Genomic DNA, 23,860 nt, shown 5'->3' on the forward strand with positions numbered 1-23,860 from the left:
GCGAAGCGGACGGCTACAGCTAGTAACTTATAAAATATTAAAACATTATTTTGCTACATCAAGTCCTAAATACGGCTTAGGTAATAGGGAAATACGTTGGAACAAAGGGAGCAGCTATTGGCTGTTAACGACCAATTATTGTTCAATTTGTCGTGATTGAGAATAGCATTCCCTTTCGGCTTTATGAGACGTGGAAATGGTCTGTAACATTTTCATGGTTTATTCTGATATTTTTGTGTTCAGAGGAGCTGCTTCCCGATATTGCCAATACCCCCCTCCCACCCCTACTAATATATCCCCCTTAATGCCAATTCCCCCCCTACTAATATAATAGTATTCCACATATAACCCTACTATATTGAGTACTGATAGAATATACTTTTAATTATGTTTTATTACATAGACAGATTAATTTCTAATGGAAAGATAAAGTGTTCATACAGTATGTTTGATGAGCATTCCTCAAAGCGAAAGTGGGGAAATGGAGCGGTGATCTATACTAAAATTATAAAGAGGAAAGATTTGTTTGTTTGTTTGTTTCGAATAGGCTCCGAAACTACTGGACCGATTTGAAAAATTCTTTTTCCATTAGAAGCCGACATTGTCCCTGATGAACATAGGCTACTTTTTTAAAAAAAAAAAATTGTTTTATTTTTTTGGTTTCATGTGTGTTTTAATGTTTCCGAAGCGAAGCGAGGGCGGGTCGCTAGTTCTGTAATAAACTCACCACTGCAATTCATGAACCGGACTATTTTCTTTTGATGGCAATTTTTGACCTTCTCGAGGCAAAGCACGTGCTCCCCGCAATATTATCAGCCTGAGTCAGTCACAACAAAGCCTAGCCTACCCACGTACGTACCTTCGTAATTTATTTTCCTTACCAGAACTTATCCATGTTATTTTAATCTTTAAACGCTAACCTAAGCTACTTCTAATTTTTTAAACTTATAATTCGTCTTTAGCCATAATCATAGAAAGTTTTTTATCTTATTGAGAGACAACGAGATCGTGGTAACAGTCCATTGTCAAAATATTATACATCTTGGGAATGATGATGAAGATTGCAATAACATAAAAAATATAAAATATAAAAAAATATAAATCTTTCATCTGTATGAATGGCGTTTTAAATTAAAATACTCACAAAATACAAGTCTTTTGATTTCGTTAAACAAAGGGAGATCAAAAATAATATCTCGCATCTTTACACCTCGCTAAATAACAATAAGCAGAGCTCGAATTACGTTGAAATGTGTTGTAGGAATATTGTGTAATTTGAAAATTTGACTTTTGAAAAACCTCTCAAACGTTTTTAGTGTTAAGATTTTTCTTGTAGATATGTATTTATTTATACCTAGCGACCCGCCCTTGCTTCGCTTCGGAAACATGAAATTTTATTATGGATAGCTGAGTCCCGCGATGTTACGGTTGTTGTTGTATCGCGGGTGACACCGCGGGCCAAATCTAGTCTAAAAAGAGTAGCCTAAGCTACTCCTTATATCATCGGCTACCTATCAGCGAAAGTCTCGTCAAAATAGGTCCAGCCGTTCTAGAGATTAGCCGGAACAAACAGACGACAGAAAAACAGCCAGACAGACAGACAAAAATTGTAAAAAATATTACGTACGTACATACACTAAAATAATACCATACGGTACGTACGTACATACGAATCGTACATAGGAATCCAACCGAAAATCCTTTGTAAAGGCGTCGTCAAATAGACATTATTACAATTATTCTTTCATTGTATTCATTGTATTTATATTCATAAAGTATCTATTTTAAATGAATATTTTAGTTTAGTAGATAGTTTTAAAATACAGCAATTTGAAAACCAGTCGCTTTGGAAGACGCCTAAATTCAAAACGCGATCGCTACGTATACAACAGGGAATACAAAAGCTTAATATCAAGGAGCCGCGGATATAAGGAACGGCTACGTCGCTACGATTCTACAGCGTAGGCCGCTACGAGGGGCGAGGGGTGAACGACCCGTGATGGCGCAGGTCGATACCCTTGGCTATACCCCTTACCCCCCACGCTTAGGATGAGACACGGCCAGACATTATCCGATGTAAAGACTTTTTATTTAATACCTTCGTACCAGTGTATTTTTATGTTGCAATTATGTAAGCTTTATTACGAATGTCTGGCGTTCTTAGCTTACAAACTAAATATTTTGGCATAACTCAATGCTATGCAGCTATGATTATAATCATGGAGTAGATCAAGATTATGCTAGGCAATGAATTCAAATTCGAAATTAATATTTCAAATTAAATAATTAGGTATAGGAAGATATCCATACAATGTCGAACATTTTAAACAAGAAAATAAACAGGGAATTTTATTTGCTTAATGTTTGATATCAAATTATGAAAAAAGATTCAATTTTATTCTATCTATTTAAATAATATATGTACCAAATTATGTATGTTGTGTTTGTACGGCACTTCGATTGGTATTCCAGCCCTATCTACTCTCGTGAAGTTACAGTGCGTATTCCAATGATATGAGACGGTGTTTCGACAAGGATCTCGAGCCTTACTATGATAAAAATATACTACCTTTTGCACTATCATATTGGAAAAATGTACTATCCTTTGCTACATTGTAATTTTACTAAGGATACTTTCTAAAATAACTTTGTTTATTTCAAGCAACCCAGATTCTAATGTTAACGGCATCCTCAAACTAAAACTGTTATTAACGTTACTTTAATCGTCGTCTATATAATTATAGAAATATATATTATTATTTATTTATTGCTTAGGTGTGTGGACGAGCTCACAATCCACCTGGTTTTAAGTGGTTACTGGAGCCCATAGACATCTACAACGTAAATGCGCCACACACCTTGAGATATAGTTCTAAGGTCTCAGTATTAACGGCTGCCCCACCTTTCAAACCGAAATGCATTACTGCTTCATGGCAGAAAGAGGAGGGGCGGTGGTACCTACCCGTGCGGACTCACAAAAGGTCCTACCACCAGTAAAACAATATATATCAATAAGACACAGGGGAGGGTAGAGCGTTTTGTGATCGCGCACAGGTAGATACCACAGACCTACTTATTATTACCGCGCACTAATATGTTTCGTTCGGTAGGAAAGCCGTTATATTGAGTTTAGCGGTAGACAGCGGCTTGGCTCTGCCTCTGGCATTGTTGAAGTACATGGGCGACGGTAACCACTCACCATCAGGTGGGCCGTATGCTCGTCTGCCTACAAGGGCAATAAAAAAAAACTTGAATCTCATGTCTCAAGGTGATGGTCAATACTCACTTTGTCTATGGTGGACCTGGTGAGCAATGAGCTTGGTTACTCTTCGATGCCATAATAAAAAAATTATTGAGAAACAACTGAACGGCTTGTTGACTTTTTAACCGATTTTAAATTAAAAAAGGCGGAATTCTTGAAGGAGGTTAAGGAGCGTGTTTTTTTTTATAGCGAAAGGTAACAATTTGAGATTTTAAATTTAGAGATAACGTAAATATGCTAAGTGATACTACCCGTGCGGGCCTACAATATGCTCTACAACTGATTATGGTAATTTACTAATTTTGCTACGACGAATTTAACATCGCATTTACAAAAATACAACAAGTAGCAAAATATAACAAGCAACGAGGCTTGCGGAGAGTACTCAATGGCGGGCAGCGGCTTGGCTCTGCACCTGGTATTCCTGACGCCCCTGATCGCTCATGGTACCTTCCATGATACCGTCGCTGGTAACCGCTTACCATCAGGTGGGCCGTATGCTGGTCTGCCTGTTTGACAATAAAAAAAAGGTGTGTGGTGACGTGGGACACCGGATAGGAACGAAGTTCCTTATTATAAAAATATAAATTTTAAGTTCTATTCGAGGTATAAAGAAAATAAAACTGGAGGCTTCGCAACAACCCATGGTCATTCGGTAACGTGCGCACTTATTGTGGTACACTTCATTCACGGTTGTTTGCATAAGAGTTAGTGTATTGCGCAAACGAACCCTCTGAGACTGTGGTCCATTAATGATAAAAAAATATGATATTTTTTGTACGTTATTATAAAGCTAAGTCGTACATTGTGTGCATTACTAATTTGTACGTTATTACAAAGTTAAGTGGTACACTGTGTGCATTACTAAAAAAAAATCTTACGTTACGGACACTTTTTCCCGGTTAGGGTATCCCTTCGCATCGTCCCATAAGGAACTTCGTTCCAAAAAAGTAGCTCAGGAATAATTATGAAAAACAAAATGAACAATATTAATATGTAGCGTTAAAATCATTCATAAGGCCAGCGGATAGGCTGTGGCTTGTATCAAATAAATTGAACGACCTATCATATAAAAAATATATACATCAAGCATTTTTCATTACGTCATCGTAAACCTTTGAATCACTCAGTCTGTAGTACATAATACTGGATTGAAATTACATGAATCCTTTAAGGATTACTTTTAGAGGATTGGAAATACGAAGTTTTCGGTTACCGAATTGATTAAAATTTTAATGGATTTTCCTGGGATTTAATGTAACCGGGCGTGCCATGCTGATAAGAAGTAGTTCAGGGCGCCAGCTTACATGTTGTTAGTCAAAATATGTAGTGATACTTTATGGTTTAAACATATACTGAGGTGGTTAAGTTATTGTTAAAGTGGGGAAATTGCATTGTAAGTATATGAGTTAAGGTTTACGGTTGAAATCGGGCGGACTTTAATAATAAGAATGACGGTATTTAATTATATTTTATGTTCTATTTACCTTTCGCTAGCGGAGCAGGATTAATTCTTATTATCCGGTAGGTATTACTATGTTCATCCATGTTTCGTTTTAAGAGATGATTTCTGACACGGAGCATTCGGCTCCGGAATGTCTATCTTGGTATTTGCTGAACGCTATGACGTATGCTGCTTCGAACAAGGGATTAGTGAGATCCAGAAGCAACTGTAACCGTTCACCATTACGTATGCATGTCTAAAGCCGGCACTTATGACTCTTAATCAAACAACATTCAGTTATGAAGTTACGTGACAATACCAATCGTTGTGTTACGCCGGTAAGAGTAACGCCATCTATCGCCGAAAAGTCGAACGAATATCAAAGGACCTAGTAGCACCTAGAAATGCTCGAGAAGTACAACGCCATCTATTGTCAGGTAGAGGAAACACAATGCTAGAGATGTGTGGAATATTTTAGATAATTCTAGGGATCGGCTATAAAAGCGTTGCAGAGATGGCACGCAGTCAGTCAGTTTGTGAAGTGTTTTAAGTGCTCTAAGTGTTGAATTCTGGTTTTAGTTTATGCTTTGGTGGAATTTTATTTATCCTGAATCCCAGCGCGTAACAGTTGCAACATAGTTGCCAATCATAGCCATGTCTGTTTGTTGGCTATAATGCATTAATGGCAAAGAAATAATAGAGACTCGTTTTAGGATAAACGTCACGCTCATCTGTCTAAGCGTGCCAATAATATAGTACAGGAGTCTCAAGAGGCCTTTACTCATAATTAAGTTAGAAAGCAATTCGGTAGATGTCACTCATACTTACCCAGTTTTTCTGAGACCCCTCTGGTGAGTCGACCCAATTTTTTCCGAGTACCCGCCCGGCAAACTCCGAAGCTTAAGGGATTACAGTATTCAGTTCAAGACGAACGGAACATAATCTCACTTTGTGTGAGTTCAAATGATGTTTGAGAATGTTATGAAGCTTTTAGAGGGTATTGATTTTTTTGCCGGAAAACGATTTTTCGACTCATTTGTAGAAAATGATATCCGTATACATACGTAATAGCGTGAAACTCTTTAAAAGTTGAGCTTCAATTTTTTTGTATAGAAGAGTTAAACAAGCTCACAATTCTGTATCGTGATGTGAAGGCAGACGATGCTGAAGACTCAATTGTTTTGTAACAATGATTGTATTCGAAAAGGATATTAAATTCCAGCTAAAATAGGCAAGAGGCTAAATCTTCGTTTGGTAATGAATGACCTATGTAAAGGGCGCACTCTCGTTCTGCGCATTGTCGATGATAAAAACCTACTGGAGGGTCCATGATCTCAGACCTAAGTTCGTAGTGGGATACTGGGATGCGTGGAGTTTCAATTAAGTGGGCCTTACATATCTCGCTGTCTGAGAAGGCCGTCGTAACCACATCGACTGCCGATATCTCACGAAGCAAGCTGACGAAATTTGTGGCAAGTGGTATTATCGTTTTGATGGCGATCGGAACCTTGAGTGGAAAACTGACGGCATTCAGTGACAACCCAGCTACTAAGAAAGCATGATGTTATTCCAAGTGCGGGCAAGAGTATGCAAAATTACATCCAGACCAAAATAAATGGGACTTTTTACCTGAAGAACCAAAATTTAGATGCGTCGTTCGACACGAGCAGTTAGATGTTTTACCTGTACCTGCCAGCCAGTGTAATGCCAGCGACGTGACTCAATCATATCACCGTCCTACTGACCAAGCCGGAAATCAAAAGCAATCTTTGATTAGTTAATTAACGTTGTACCTTCATAGGACCTTTTGCTGTCACTGAACATGCTCTATGGCCAGTTCACTGCAGGGGTCAAGTAGATTTCGTAATTACCATGATGGTAATGAAACTGACAATCTGTTGCAAAATCCAATTACTTTCAGAAGGCTTACTTTGAGTTATAGCCGAACCATTTACTAAGGTACGGTATAATTACCTGAGCACTTGAGAATCGGGGCTCCAAAGTAACAATCGCAATTACGCAGCGAGGACTGTTAACTGCCGACATCCAATTAAACCGGGTAAGATATTGCTCAGCTCATTTCCGGGGCAACTCAAGATGGACGTAACCTGATTACCCGGATAACCGGTTTGAGATTTGAGTCGTCTGAATCAAAAATAAGATGATTTATGTCTCAACGGAAATTGGGTTTGCAGCACTGATTGTATTTTAAAAAAGGAATTGTGGGCTTGCTCTTTTCTCCGTATCGTTTTTTGCCTTAAATCGGGGACCAATAATTTTTAAGTGTACCTTTGTCCATAACGCTAGTAAAAAGTTACGCTAAAATATTGATTACTAACTACCTAAATTCTGAAGAAAGCGTGTAAACAAGTAATATGTCATAAATATTTGAATAAAACATTATCTGCTTACTGCGTGGCACGGCATTTCCAAATAAATTCTAATATGAATGATAACGTTATTAACACTATTTTATTATTTGTGAATTATTTTCAATAGCTTGCTGCCACTTTGCTTTGACGTATTTTATATTATCGTAGTTGGAAAGATAAGCTCAAAGTAGTCTGGTGTTAGTGGTTACCCAAACATTACAAGCCACCTTGAGGCACGAAGCCGAAATTTGGAAGAAGATCTACAGAAGACGGTCTAAAATAATATCATTGTATTATTAAGTAATTCAACCTTCCTAGTGAAAGTTGGAAAGAAGAAGTGCAACCTTCTTATTGTCGAAGTAAGCAACAACTCTTTCTAACCAGAGTTGGTTGGTTGGATGGATATAATTATATTAATAAAATTTCTTTTAATACAAATTATAATTGTTAAATAATTATGATTACCACCAATCAACACGCTACACAAGCAATTTTCAAAGCATTTGTCATAGTTCGTATGGTAAAGATTACTACATCTAAAAGAAAATAGTTTGTATTATGGCCCTTGTAAACACCGACATGGCATCAGTTGTGTCAACCAGACCTCGTGGAACCAGGATGAGAAGGAAGAGACCATAGCTACTTCCAAAGATTCTCTTCGTTTCTTGAATAACTAATTTAATAAAAACACTCCTTTTTACAAAATGTTTTATTAAGAATGTCGAACCGGCTGATAGCGATTTCGTTAACAAAACTTCTCGTCCTTTTTATAAAAACATTCAACACTAGTAATCAGATAAAAACACAATTATAATATCACGAAATGATTAAATGTTTTTTAATAATAGGATATCTTTAGATTTATTGCACGTCTTTTCTTTTAATTATCAATACATAAATAATAAGTATTGATAAAGAGATGAGGGGGACTTACTGATCAAGTTAGTCGACCTAATCCTAATTAATTAGTATTTCATAATGATATCAATTACATATTATAAAGATCAACAATCGATATTGCAGGATTAATAATGTCTTAAAGTATTCTTGATATTGTGTATTTTATTTAAAAAACATGTTAGTTGTAAAGAATAAACGACAAAATAATGCCTACGACTGGCAAAAACTTTAGAGATTATTCTAATGGAACAATGGGCTCGTTACATGATTATTATATGAAAAAAAAGTGCGTGCGTACAAAGTACACATGTCAGAAGTGAAACTTTTTTGGCGAACTAATTTGTAAGTCTTGCTTATATTTATACAAATCTAAAACTTTAGATTTCCGAGATTTAGAGAGAGGGAAAAAGAAAGATATGTTCCCGCCAAAAGTCTGTCAAATGTCAATCTCAAACCTCAGTGTTGACAGTCACATTATGTTTAGATTTCTAAATTGTAAATGACTAATATTTTGCCAATTGAATTGACTAATTTAATTTCATGCTATTTGATTAATGTTCCAAATTCTTTTCATTTCATTTAAATTCCTATTAACATTTTTCACAAAAAAATATAAATTATTAGGCTGTATGGTATGATACATTTGCCTTTCCAGTTGGAAAAATACAACAACTACTACTACTGACATTTGACAAGTACTTAATTTCAATAGTAGTTTGATGTCACTTCCGTTGCATACCTGCGTGACGTTCTGTAAAAATTTTACCCCCATGCGCCTAAAGAAGTTTCACTTCAAAAATACTGTCAGAAACATTTTACGACGTAAAATACTAACAGTCACACAGTTACATATGATTACAGCATCTTAATGACAATAGTTTGTTCAGCTATTAATCACAAGATACAAACGTACGTTTTAGGCTTCCTCAAGTTTCGACTTCCATATCAATCACCCGTAAAAGTAGTATTCTGATTTATTTTTCAATTGTTTCTTTCTTTTTAGTTTTACTTTTCGAGTTTCATTACCAATCCAGTTAGTTTTAAACCACGTATGATTTTTTAAAAAAACCTTCGAATATGTAACATGTTTGCACGGGTAGACTACCACCGCTATCCGGCTGCGATGAAGCTCGCCATCTTGTATGAAGGGGACTTTAATCTATTTTTTCAACTCTTATTTCGCCTACATCTTTTGGTGTCCGGACTCCAGTAACAGGATTATCATTTATAATTCTGATCTTTGTTTCTGTTTGACTTAGTCATGGACGTTACCCACGATTTGGAAGGTAGTTTCGAAAGTAAAATGATCAATAAGAATTTCAGGGTCCGCTCCTTAACATGGACGTAGCATAAAAATATGTTCATACTAAGAAGCTATCCTTTTGGATAGCTTCTTAGTATAGAATAGATTAGTATAGAATTTTTATTCTAATATTAAAAGTTGAGCAGTTTCACAGCTCAATGTCTCACACGGGAGGGGTCCTTCTTCACTGGACAATGATTTACTGTATTTTGATATTAGGTTAACAATTATTGACTCAATGTCAATGGGCGAAGGTTGCTTACAAACCACTTCTCTGCCCTTATAAGCAAATTAAATGTGATACCTCAAGGTCTCATTATCATGGGCAACAATCTTTCATTGGGTTTTGTGGACTGTTAGTTTCAGTCGTAGAGTCATCAGTCTAGCTGCTTGGTTAGTATAGTGGTATGTCCTTTGGTCTATTCTGATGGCATCCATGCATACTTTTATGTCTATAATTTATGTTTTAGTTGTAGTGTAAGTGGTTCTTCTCAATGAGTGCATTTGGTTTGTATCTCATTCGCTGTTCACAGGTGCTGTCATTTTCTTTTACTAAATCTTTTTTTCTAACACTGATTACTCGTAATGTCATTATTTGGTTGCAATTGTGTTGAATCTTAGTACAGCTGTTGTTCAAGCTTCAGAGTATGTTTCTGGCATAGTAACATTCAATTTAAGGTAGGTAGGCGTAGTACGAATTGTTCCAAAGCTCTCAAATTAAAATGATATTACGGTTTTAAATTAAAAAATAATTTCTTTATCATACTAGAGTAACATTATAGATTAAATATTATAGTGTAGTATAGCTTAATTATAGTACAGCATGGAAATTTGCGTTCATTAATTTTTTTCTTTCATACATGAATCTCTTCCAAATATATATCCATTTTTCAGCTGATTAAGAAGTTCTATAGAGCTCAACAAATAATTTAACACGCCATTGCATCTTTTATATCTATAGCTTAGTTAGTAAACACTTCTATATTACCCATACTGTCTGTATGTATATTGACAACCAATTGTAATGCACCAGTACCGACACCTGTGCCAGCTATTATGCTCATTGGTAATTCCAGGCCTGTGGTAATTCCCGAGACGAGAGTCTCGAATATTCTAGGAGTTGGCGCAGATGATGCACAGCATAACAGCAGCAGAGTCACGGTCATTATGATGGTGTAGTTCATCCTGAAATTTGAAAAATTATGTGATTAAGGTATTCGACAGGTACCAATACAGTCTTGTTTCACTTTCACTTTATGTCGTCATCTCTTCTATTTACTGGTGGTAGGACCTCTTGTGAGTCCGCACGGGTAGGTACCACCGCCCCGCCTGTTTCTGCCGTGAAGCAGTAATGCGTTTCGGTTCGAAGGGTGGGGCATTGTAACTATACTGAGACCTTAGAACTTATATCTCAAGGTGGGTGGCGCATTTACGTTGTAGATGTTTATGGGCTCCAGTAACCACTTAACACCAGGTGGGCTGTGAGCTCCTCCACCCATCTAAGCAATAAAAAAAAATCGTTAAACAAATCCAATTTAATTAATACTGTTTCGACCGGGAGGAGTGGCGATTGCCCGTGAGGCGCATAACATCTGCCCACAGCAATGATACTGTATGACGACTACGCTCTGACAAGAGTGATACGACAAAGGAGTAAAGGATGTTTCGACCTAATTCTAAATTCTACAATAAAGTAATTTATATGTATAGAATTGTGATGTGTTCTTTCATTACTGTTTAAAAGAAAGACAAGATTACCATGTCTATTGATTATTAGAGATTTTTATTCACCTCTACCAAGTATCTCCTAGTAATGCGCGATCCTTCAGTAACTTTCTTCAATGAATCGAGCAGCTTCCTCTAAGCAGTAATTCCTCAAGGCTACGACATATATTTGTTTAAGTTATGCCCCTGTGGTATTACAAATGTCCATGGTCTGATTTTTATGAGATCTCATGCACTTTTTCCTGTTTATTTATAGATTTCAATACTTAACAAATCATACAATTTTTTTATCTACTCACATTTTTGATCAAACGTTTACTTATATTCCAATCAATAGTTAGTAAAGAGTTGCACCGCCGATTTATACCGATTTATAAACTCACATAGCCGATGCGATGTGAACACTCCGCTTATCACTGACGCTTCGGTTTTACTGAAGCGGAAAATAAGATTTATCTCGGAGATGCTTATCTGAACTGATAAGAAAATTGTACACTAAACATTTTTAATATTTGTGATGTTGTTACTGTAATTTTTAACTTTAATTAATCTAATTTACAAATATATAAATAAAAAGTTGACTAATATTTTTCTATGAAATACTAACTAAAATGCTTGTTTTATTTCTGAAAAAAATCCATATTTTACGATGCCACACACGACCAGTCGCCATTTAAATTAATAATGCGATTTGGAGTTAAATCTAATCATATTTTTATATCTACGTGTACAACCCCTGTCACTAATAAATGAAGATGAAGTCTTTTAAGGCTTTCACCCGGAGATACCCGCATACAACCCCTGCTACATCGAAAATGCCAATCGATTTATTTATTTTATTTCTTTATTTAAGGATTACCAACAGGGTTTACAGTAAGACATAAAATAACATTGACATGTATAGAGCAATTGATAACTGCAACTCGAATTAGAGGCAATCACAGCATGCATTACATTAATATATCAGCAGAGATTTAACAATAATAATAATTAAAAAAAACAAAAGAAAGACAACAAGGACAGTAATACCCGAGTACTCAGACCAAGGCTGAGGCTGAGGTTCAACAACAACTTTTTATAATTTAATTCCTGACCTTATACCTAGTGTTAATTGATTGCCAATGCCGATTAGCTACAATACTTTTAAAGTGGCCGTCAGCATAGTCATAATAAATTATAACACACCTCACAGCGTCGAATCTCGAACTTGTCGTTTGAGGTCACGAGCAATATCGCAGAATTATCGACCACACTAAAAACATAAAAAACAGGTTAATCTTCTGGTCTAGGTAGAATTACTCAAGATGGGTCATATCAATGAATTGTGCTTAAAATTGTTTAGATATCGCGCGATCTGTTGGGAAAGTAAATTGAAAACAGATAAGGATATTGCGGAATCGTGTTGTGGGTTATCGATTTTGGAATGATGTCTTGTGGCTTCGGTACTGGCCAAAGATATTGGAAGGATTGGATGTGTTTCGATATCTCAGCACATTAAGTTGGTGATATGAGGAGTTTTAATGATATGCTCATTAACGTGTGAGACTTTTTCTGCGTATTTCTTGTTTGTCTCCGAAATATTAACAATATTGTTTGATGTCGTTTTTTTTCTGTATTTGCGAGTTGTTTTTATTAATTTTACTTATAAATCTCACGTTTATTTTTTTCATTTTATCAATTCGGACAGTTTACTTTACGGTTTTCGGGGCCACGGACAACTGAGATGTTATTCATCGACATTTTAATATTGTGATAATCACCGTCTAATTATTGTACTGGGTGTCGATGTATATTTTCGATTACATACTTCAGGGTGGACAGTCAAATACATTACATTTGCTGTTTTTTCGAATTATGAACTTTATTATCAATGAAAATAAAAATATTTTTCGCTTGTCCCCAGATTATATGGAATCACTATGCAAGGACCACTTTCTTCAACGTCAATACAGAAAGTTAGACGGAGGTGTCCTGTGGTCAAGGAACGAGAGGAATCTGGACTGCACCGTGACTTTCCAGACGCACAGCATCCTCCAGAGGTTCATGCTGCATTTCGATCTACTGCAATTGGATTGCAATGACCATCTCTACGTGTACGACGGGGCGCATGCCACCGCGCCGCCGAAGGTTCGATATTTTATTGAATTAAAACTATTATACTTTTACAGTTTAATCTCATCGGTTTCTTATCTTTATTTTTACTTAGTCACAGGAGAACATTATAGTTTTGCACACTTATTACGAAATGCTGCAACTGCTGAATCCAGTAATTTTTTTATTATTATTTAGTATAAATAGTATGGACCTCCCATGTCGTTCTTTGAACCCTGAGTGAAAACTTAGACGTGAAAAAGAAAAAAAAAAATATGTCTAATACAACACTATTATTACAACCTTGCCGTAACGATATCTGAAAAGGTCCTAAATCTAATGACATGTTTAATACTCCCTAAATTCTGAGTTAATAATTTCTTAAAACCCAAAACAACTATTTAGCGAACGCGCAAGATCTTCATAATGTCTTAACACAAATCTTTCATAGTGAAAGAATGGCATGTCATAGCGTTTATATGAGTAGAGTACTTGGGTAATTTCATTCTGGAGGAAGACATTAAAAACGATTCCTAGAAAGACTATGTGAATGACCGCAGCAGATACAGTTAGGAAGGGTAAGATCTGCTTCTGTAGTGGGTGGCGCGATACTCAAACACCAGAGAGATTTACAGTATATGTAAAAACATTTACCGCCAATTTTAATACCAAAAGCATAATAATATAATATTTAACCGACAAATTGCATTTTATAACCGTTATCATAACTAATTTTGGAATTGATCCAAGTTTTGTGGGGAAAATTACTTAACTACCGACTACCTCTGCCAAAAGCCGGGAATGGCTTAATTCCATTTTGAACTTTGGCCCGAGTGACTTATCGCTACATGAGTCCGTTTATCACATATCGTCTTTTCGCATTAAAAGTGTGCAATTTCCAAAAATATTCGAAATTGAGTTAATATGCGGAACGATTTGATATCACCAGTATTTTTCTCATAAATACTGTCAAAAAAGCGTAATTTAGTTTTAGTTTTTTTTTAATTTACCTATGTTTTGACTACTATTACCAAATTAATACATAATTTTATATTACTTTATAAGACAGATAATGTAACTGGTAAAAAATAAAATAAAAAATGTTGCAAAGATGATTAATATTAAAAATATCACATGTTAAACCTTTAAAATACTCTCCTGTAAAATTAGTAAGTTTTGAGATTATACAGTTTTAATGCGAGAAGACGATATGTAACTTTTTAAATATTTTGTGCTCATAGTGCACCCGTCACCGGTCACCTGCCGTGACTGCTACTGACAAATCATGGTACGAATGTCCTCAGACATGACGTCTACGCTGTAATTGGAATGCCAATTATATATAAGTATAATGACATACTTATTGAGACGCCTGATTAATTCGAAATAGATAGATCAATGTCTATATCTATCTATCTCTCTATCTATCGACGTCTATGATGGGAGATCGAGCTGGATCTCTATTAAATGTAATATGCCGCAATCCAATGTTTGCATATTTATTGCTTTTTCTTTCTTTCTTTCTTAGAGTAGGACTCTTTAGCGATCTCTCTCTCGTTGATACCATTATGCAATCTAATTCCGCTGCGACGTTTTTATGGATGGATACTATTGTTTTGGTGAATATTAGACTTTAACCTAAAGACTTTTTTTAACTGTTCAGATTAGGGAACAGGCTAACGGCAGGTCTGGTGTTAATTTTTTTTTTATTGATAGATGGTTGGACGAGCTCACAGCCCACCTGATCTTAAGTGGTTACTGGAGCCCATAGACATCTACGAAGTAAATGCGCCACCCACCTTGAGATATAAGTTCTAAGGTATCAAATATAGTTACAACGGCTGCCCCACCCTTCAAACCGAAACGCATTACTGCTTCAAGGCAGAAATAAGCAGGGCGGTGGTACCTACCCGCGCGGACTCACAAGAGGTCCTACCACCAGTAATTACGCAAATTATAATTTTGCGGGTTTCATTTTTATTACACGATGTTAATTCCTTCACCGTGGAACTCAATCGTGAATATTTGTCGAGTACGTATTTCATTAGAAAAATTGGTACCCGCCTGAGATTCGAACACAGGTGCATCGCTTAACACAAATGCACCGGACGTCTAAGGTCGTCGTGGCCTAAGGAATAAGACGTCCGATGCATTCGCGTTGAGCGATGCACCGATGTTCACATTACGCTCTACCACTAGATTTATTTATTTCTTTTCTTTTTTATTACCATACAGTATTTAGAGATGAGGACCTTTTGTTTAAATTTCAATTACCTACTCAGAATTTTCGAGTAAACTTTAAAATCGTTCATCAAAAACAAAACTTAAAAGTGAACTCGAATTAATTCACACGACACTTCAGAGTCAGGTGTCGTGCTTATAATAAACAGCCGAACATATTTTAAATTCAAATTTATAAACTTTAAGTCTGGAACTTAACGGTTTCCATCTTAACTTTAAATGTTTTTGAGTTGTTGTTGGATTCTGCGAGTTACGAGTTGTTGGATCGTTGTGAGTTTGTTGAATGTTATTACTGAAAGAACCATAAGTTTATTCGTGGTTTTTTAAATTCGGTTTTACGTGCATGTTTTTAGTTTGGAGTTTAGTTTTGTTTTTATCAGAGTATCAATTTCGGGTGTTTTCAACAGAGCCAAATAGTATATTACGCCTGGACAAAAACCTCTTTAGAAAACAAAGGCTTGGTCTCGAGTGGAGTAATCCTCCTGTCTTTAAGCCGCGGTTCCTAAATACCAGCTATTTCCAGTAGACTCTAAACAGAAGAGGGCCATTCGAGTTGTCGACAGTCCTGTAGGTGTACTACAAAAGGAAGATCTTTCACCGAGCGGGTGATATTGTTCCATAGATCGACGGTCCGAATGTTGTCGTTCGGAACTTGTATATATGCAAGCTTATCTTGAAAATGTCATAAGCTAGATTAAGGCACCTGTCAAATATCTTGTGTTGTATGATGGCTGCCCGCCACAGTCCCATCTCACTGATCTTTTGGAACGCGTCCACAGAAGAACATTGGTTCTCTCTGTATTCTGTACCGTATCTTCCACGGAAAGTGTTCGGATGTTTGATATGGCATATACTTTTTGTCACCGCGCTGTAACCAAAGCAGAAGAGACCCGTACTACCCAGACTTACATGCTTTCATTTACGCTTGTTGGGAAAGCTCACTTTTCAACCAAACACGACAGAATAAAATATACGAAATACTGTATTTATAAAGCATTGAACTATAAAGGATTCAAACGCGAATAAACGAATAAATATTGTTAACACAAAACAAAAGCATTCCGCAACCGAAAATAATGTTTGCGAAAAAGTTTTGCAGCGTTTGTAAATGAATGTTCGGGTTGCGGTTTTAGCGGACCGCGCGCGCATACTTCGGACATTAATCGAATTAACCGACGCGAGCTCTATAGAGGTGAATTCGGACAACGAAAGCGATATCTATTATATTAATACGTGAAGCAAAAACTTTGTATCCATTTTTTACGAAAATTGCGCGGACGGAGAAATATGAAATTTTTCACACTTATAGAGAATATAGAGAAGGAGTGCACAATGCTAATTTTTTTTTTTTAAATAATGCATAAAAGATGCATTAAATCAATAAAGAAAACATTACACACACTACATACCGTGTATTTGACGCACACACGCATGCATACTATTTATCGTCAAACTTTTGTTCTTGACGTCTGTTGTCAAATTCAGAATAGATTAAATATTGTTTGTCTTTGTTAATATTTTTTATAGTGTAGTCTTGGCGAAATTTGTGATTATAGAAGTATAAAATATAATCATAATAGTGTACAAACTTACAATTCCAATTAATTATAGTCGAATTTCGACTACTGCGGGACCTCTAGTAATATTAATTATACGAAAAAAGTACTTATTTCAAACAGGAATATAAAAAAAAGCGATCTATGCGCATAAGCCAAAAGAAACTTATGCTATGTAATGAGTACCGAAGATTTTTTTTCAGATACGGACCTAACATAAGGTCATCCCATAGTCGAAGTTCGTATAGGGTGATACAACTAAGCTGAGGTTCCAATCTTCTGGCTGCGAACATTATTTGAAGAGAAAAGACTAAAGACGTTTTCTTAAATGCTTTTCACGATGTACGAAAAAACGTCTTGCAGTAAAAATCTAACCGCGAAAGCTTGAAACTTTTCATATTCAGCAGAGAAGGAACATATTGTAAGCTCACAAGGGAAGGCACAACAATTCTGTCTATTCCTGCCACGAAGCAGCCTTGGGCTTTTGTTTGAAGAGTCCAGCAATAGCGGTAACAACTTTACGCTAGCTAGATAAAAGAAAACACAAATTCTGAATCCGTCCCACCTCTACCCGCCCACTAGCTTTCGCATTCATTACAGTCCTGGCACCTGGTCAAAGTTCGAAACTATCCGGACGAGGGAACGCGAGCGACAATGGCCCGCCACTGTTCACGAAAGTTCTTCATCAACTCGCTTTGAAGTGGTCAGGCCCTTCCATAGTTCCAGCGCGGTCTGCTTACTCAAACAGCCTCCTTAAGTTCTTACGTTGAGTTATGTGGATTGTTTATATGAAGTTAATACTTGGTAAGTTAATAAAATCCAAGTTTACATCCCTTATTTAGCCAGACATAGATTTTCGAAAAACCGTGTTTCGTATTCACACCTCTGTTAAGCAAGTTATCAGTAGATTTTAACTATTTCAGCCATTATTTAGCACGTTTTTTTATTTTTTTTGTGGAAGTAACGACGAAGGGAAGATATTTTTTTATTGCCTAGATGAGTGGACGAGCTCACAGCCCACCTGGTGTTAAAGTGGTTACTGGAGCTCGTAGACATCTATAACGTAAATGCGACACCCACGTTGGGATAAGTTCTAAGGTCTTAGTATAGTTACAACGGCTGCCCCACCCTTCAAACCGAAACGCATTACTGCTTCACAGCAGAAATAAGCAGGTTGGTGGTACCTACCCGTGCGGACTCGCAAGAGGTCCTACCGCCAGTAATTACACAAATTATAATTCTGCGGTTTTTTTTTTATACACGATGTTATTCCTTCACCGTGGAAGTCAATCGTGAATATTTGTTAAGTATTTTCCACCGAGCGGGTGATATTGCTCGGTAGACCGACGGTCCGAATATTGTTGTTCGGAACTTGTATATATGCAAGCTTATCTTGAAAATGTCGTTCGAACGAGAGAAAAATGAGATTCAGGAATCTGTCAAATATCTGGTGCTCTATGAAGGTTACCGCCACAAGTTATTTTTTAGACACGGACATGTCCTATCTGTTGTTGAGTGGTTACCGTAGTCTATAGAGATCATATTGTAAGCGCCGCTATTCCTCATTGTAGCCACTGAGCTTTCTAACGTCGGGTGGGCCGTAAATCGTCTTATGTACGCGAGCAAACACCTAGAATTGCCATTTTATTTAAAACAGCGCATTATACGATTCACATAAATTCCAATACCGCTCATGTCATTACGTATTCTCATTGCTTCAAAAGAATTTTTCATAAAGTCCCGACGACCTAAACGGTCGAATTTGCAGCTCGAATTTTCTCCTACTTGATATTCCCTCGCAGCATCCGAGCAATAAACTCTGTCCCACTTATCGCGATCGTGGCTTAGCAGTGTCAGACACGCCTTGAAGGGGTCGTCTGTTCGAGACGGTTTTGAATAAAAAATCAACATACCAAATAGTGTTTCTTACGATTGCCTTGTTTAATTATGTGCTGTAGCGGTGTTGAGTGATGGACTATTAAAATTATACATACCTGCTTAGTTACTGGTATACTGTGAGCTTATACCGACCATATGCCTATTCATGCTTCAAAACAGTCATTCATTTCAATTTGAACTTACAGCGTCCGATTCAAAACAGATGAGATTTAGACTTCGTATAGGAGCAATTTATTTTATGATGATGTAGACCCTCTTAACATCAGATAAGCTAAAAAAATTCAAGTGGCAAAGTCAGCTACTCTCTCACAGAATATTATATAACTTGGTTTATAACTTAGGCGTAGCTTTTACCCGTTTCCAGCTGAAACCAAAACATATTATGACATAAAATATTCTTAAAGTATACATTTAAGGATCTTCTTCTTAATATTCCTGTGCAGCATCCAAGCCGTAACTCGCTCTTGAATGACTCACTTAAGCCCCCATCTGGAGCGCTGTTAGTTTCGTTATAAGTCGATTCTTCATAATATACTCGCTGCTGACTCGTTGTTCGCAGATTGGCTATTGTAATTTGAATTTCAGTGTTGATAACGTGAACATTTGAATTAAAAATGTGACCATTCGTAAGTTTTTATTGTTAATAAACATTGAGTATATGACCGTATAACTCCTTTGTTTGCAAGTGACAACCAAAGACCGCAGACCCCACTTAGATAATAATATTATTAGATCGAGTCAGAGTTGCAGAAAAAAACCTCCTGTCATCTCTCGCCAGATTGAGCTCTGAAATTAACTGATTTAGGAATCAACCAAATTTGTAATTAAAAATAAACTTACCGACGAAATACTCCGAAACATTCAGGCAGTTTTCGAGGGATTCGATAACTTACCACTGATCAATAATGTTTTTCATATAATAGAACACAAAAATTCACTATCTAAGTTCCACTTCTCCAAGGCAATTTCCGCTTATGAAAACTAATTAAATTCATAACTTTGAGATCAGCTCTGCATAGTTTCCGTGGAAGGCTGCGAGTTCCACAGTAATCCGTAGGCTTAACTTCTAAGAAATTTTTAATATCAATCGTGGGGACCGTCTTTATTCTCCGGTGTGCATTGTGCGGTGTTTCTCAAACTTTTTTATTTTCTATTGAATAAATGTAGTTATTGGCTAGATTTACTCATGGTCTCTTTGTGTTGATTGGTTATAAGAGGGAAGTTTTAATTGTATTTTAAGAATAGCCCACCTAGTCTTGAACACGGTATTCTTCACCTAAGGGAATACGTACCTATAGAGTACGTATTCACAGATCCTAGGGCATCATGTGGTGCCCGCATGGGTAGGTATCGTCACCCTGCCTCTTTCTGTCGAGAAGCAGTAATTAATGCATTCCGCTTTGAACGGTAAGCCAGCCGTACTGTACTTTACAATTTTGGCTTTTAGTCTCTAGATGGTAGCGCAATATTCACCTTGTAACGGCTACATCCTAGGGTAAAAAATTGTAATCAAATGGACCGTGAGCTCGTTCACGCACCACGTGAAATTAGAAAAATATTGAACATTTATAACAAAATATGATTTGTTGTTATCCTTTCTGATTTTTGTTGTTGTCGATTATAAATAAAAATATTTTAAGCTTCTTCTCAATGAAGTTTGACATCGTATAAATTAAAATAACCAACACACACTTTGAGAATCGTCGTCATGCAGTAATAGGGGCTGTAAATCCAGCGTTAATGCTTTTGAATCGCAAGCAACCCTGCCCGGGTCGGCACTCCAGGCACGTACTCGGATTACTGAGGGGGCTATTTCTAAATTGAGGTTGTTTATTACGTTTGTTTTTCCTGGTCTTCATGTTCATGAACATACTTATGAGATTTCAGTGTTGTGTTTTGAAATCATCCAGAAAGTCGCGATTACCGGATAAACATCATAATGTGTATGGCGTGATTTAAGACAAGAAGATGAATTTAAGACGAGGTATATGACGTAGATGTCTCTATTTATTATATTGCTTATGTTTACTGGTGGTAGGACCTCTTGTGAGTCCGCACGAGTAGGTACAACCACCGTGCCTATTTCGGCCGTGAAGCAGTAATGCGTTTGGGCTTGAAGGGTGAAGCAGCCGTTGTAACTATAACTATACTTGAGACCTTAGAGTTTATATTTCAAGGCGGGTGGCGCATTTACGTCGTAGATGTCTATGGGCTCCAGTAACCACTTAACACCAGGTGGGCTGTGAGCTCGTCCACCCATCTAAGCAATAAATAAAAAAATAAAAAAAACAACAGACTTCCTAACCTTCAGTCCAGAGCGTATAAATGTTTCGCGGCATAAATAGGCATAAGACGGTGGTGCCTCACCTATCTGTGCCACCTCACAGTACGTCTTGCCAATTTCATAAATTTTACAGGTCTTGATTTTTCTCACACGACATTATTCCTTCACGGTTGAAATCGCTCGTAAGCACGTACTAGTTACGTATTTACGTTGAATTTTTTGGTACTTGCCGGCGTGATTAGAGCATCGACATAATCGTACCGTTTCTTACGAGTACACCGGTATAGACTTATTTATGTAAATTTGTTCTTTTTTCGCATGGACAAAAATATTTATTTTATAATCAACATTAAATACTCCCGCTAATCTATTTCATAGTTTTCACTGCCCAGGCTATGGACTAACCTTACTAAGGTTTTTAATGTAAGCAAATAGATGCTTTTATTAAATTTGACGACGCTATTGATTACATCGATTAACAAGATGCATATTTAAATTTAATATTTGAATATACTTATTATAATGAGAAGTAAAATAATATATGATAATGGGGTTTTGAGTAGAACAGTATATAAATATAATATAGAACTTTATATGTAAATGAAAGCAAATAAGGTGTCATGTGTATAAGTTGTAAAATTGTAAATTTGTATAATTATAAATAGAATATAAAATTTATATTTTATATAACCTTACTAAGGCTAGGACAGCTATGGACCACTATGAAATTCCTAAATTCGTCTCTGAAATGACCACGACATGTACACCCGGCTAGGTTGGTCACGTTTTCTCGATCGGTCTCGCTAAAATATGACGAGAATATAGTCCGGGCGTAGACTATAAGCCGAGGATCGATGGTTGAGATATTGACGGTGCCTGACCGATTAAATGAACGTGTGAGGACTGCTTTATGAAGTGTCGTGTATTCACTATTTTTTTGGATAGTTTTGGAAGTTTTTATTCGTATTCTAAGTTGTATTCCAACTGCTTTATCTGTATTTTGTGTATGTTACCAGTTTTTCTAAATATTATAGCGTCATGGGAATTGTGTCCTAGTCTTCATGTTTGGTGTCTTAATTTAGATTGGTTATTTAACTTATTAACCACGTAATAAAATCTGAATCTGTTCGCTTATGTTTTTAACTAGATTATCCTCATCATTAGTGGTAGTGGTAAGCGGTGCAAAGCTAAAATTGAACGTGATGATGTTGTGATCGTGAGGCATACATTCCAACGGCAATCGTGGTACCCATAGGCTCCGGGAATCACTTAACATAAAAAACGCCAAAAATAACATTAATTTTAGTAAAAACACTGTTTTAATGTACACTTTTTACTCTTTTATTACTTTGTTCGCATAAACCTACCCACAATTTTTTTTTTTTTTATTGCCCTTGTAGGCATACGAGCATACGAGTATTATGTTATGTGAAAAATTTTGCTATTAACAATCTTAGAAATTTGTTAGCTACATTATGAGAGTTAGGAAATATTATTTGCGTTAGATAAAACTAACCGAAATTTCCGAAGCTGAGTTTTCTTGAAATTGCGACTTTCAAATATGTTCTTCCGCCGAGGACCATTACGGCCGTACTTATATGGGCTCGGTGAAACTATTACGTCAGGATCGAGCGCCGTAGTGTTTTAGTTCAAGCTCAATCACACACTACCCAATGAGTTCTTTAGATATCGCAATATCTTCTTATCAGCCCACAGACGTCCACTGCTGGACATAGGCCTCCCCCAAGCCTCGCCACAAAGATCGGTCCTGCGCTGCCTGCATCCAGCGGATCCACGCGAACCTCAATAGATCGTCGGCCCATCTTATGGGAGGCCTACCCACGCTACGTCTTCCAGTACGCGATTGCCACTCAAGAACTTTCTGGCCCCAACGGCCATCCGTTCTACGAGCAACGCGTCCTGCCCACTGTCACTTTAACGTTGCAATCCTTTGGGCTATGTCGGTCACCATGGTTTTCCTGCGAATCTCTTCATTTCTGATTTGATCTCGCAGGAAAACTCCGAGCATAGCCCTCTCCATTGCTCTTTGGGTGAGCCTTCTCATAAGGCCCATTGTGAGCGACCACGTAATCGTAATCTCGCAATATCACCTAACCATAATTGTTGTTGCAGGCTGACTTATCGTGCCGGAACACCAAGCAGCAGGTCGGAGCCCTGTTCACGCGCAGCAACTTCGTGACCCTGAAGTACGTCACTGACAACTGGGGCACGGACGCGAACGGCTTCAAGCTCGTCATCACTGCAGTCAAAGATCCTAGTGAGTATTTGTAAGACCCTTCTCCCTGAGTCGTATTCCTCATATCTGAGGGTCGTCGCGGGTAGGTACCACCACCTTGGCTATTTCTGCCGTGAAGCAGTAATGCGTTTCGGTTTGAAGGGTAAGGCAGTCGTTGTAACTATACTGAGACCTTAGAACTTATATCTCCAGGTGGGTGGCGCATTTACGTTGTAGATGTCTATGGGCTCCGTAACCATTTCACACCAGGTGAGCTGTGAGCTCGTCCACCTATCTAAGCAATAAAAAAAACCATCTCCTCCCATTATCTTCCTCTGGTTTATGTTTCGCCACCTTCCTCTGCTCTTGGTGGAGTCTATGGCATCGTAGTCTGTTGTATCCAGAGTGGTGCGGATTTGGTCGGACGAGCGCATTGGAATGCGGCTATGAGATCTTTTACCTGCAATCCTGCCATTTAGCACAATTTTTTCAAGATTGTCACCACTCTTTCTGGCAATGTGACCGAAGAACTCAAATATCCTCTTGA

General features: G+C 37.1%; 1 protein-coding gene and 1 long non-coding RNA gene across 4 annotated transcripts in view; one reads left to right on the forward strand and one right to left on the reverse strand.

Annotated features, from left to right (window-relative positions):
- Positions 1 to 23,860, forward strand: part of LOC101745917 (uncharacterized) — a 76,591-nt gene that overhangs the window by 42,520 nt on the left and 10,211 nt on the right. For 2 of the 3 annotated variants that reach the window (XM_038010602.2, XM_038010603.2), the window contains exons 2-3: positions 12,910 to 13,133; positions 23,211 to 23,355. In XM_038010602.2, coding sequence (XP_037866530.1) covers positions 12,910 to 13,133; positions 23,211 to 23,355 — 369 coding nt within the window. Of the gene's footprint in view, positions 1 to 12,429; positions 12,546 to 12,909; positions 13,134 to 23,210; positions 23,356 to 23,860 lie in introns of those variants that run through there. The other variant, XM_062677132.1, reaches the window with a different exon arrangement.
- LOC134201866 (uncharacterized) lies at positions 7,773 to 11,443 on the reverse strand. The gene is made up of 2 exons (XR_009977121.1): positions 11,306 to 11,443; positions 7,773 to 10,466 (listed from the first exon to the last, which is right to left on the reverse strand). It is a non-coding gene; the product is annotated as an uncharacterized LOC134201866 (long non-coding RNA).

Source organism: Bombyx mori, chromosome 4 (genome assembly GCF_030269925.1).
Source record: "Bombyx mori chromosome 4, ASM3026992v2".
NCBI classification, from domain to species: Eukaryota; Metazoa; Arthropoda; class Insecta; order Lepidoptera; family Bombycidae; genus Bombyx; species Bombyx mori.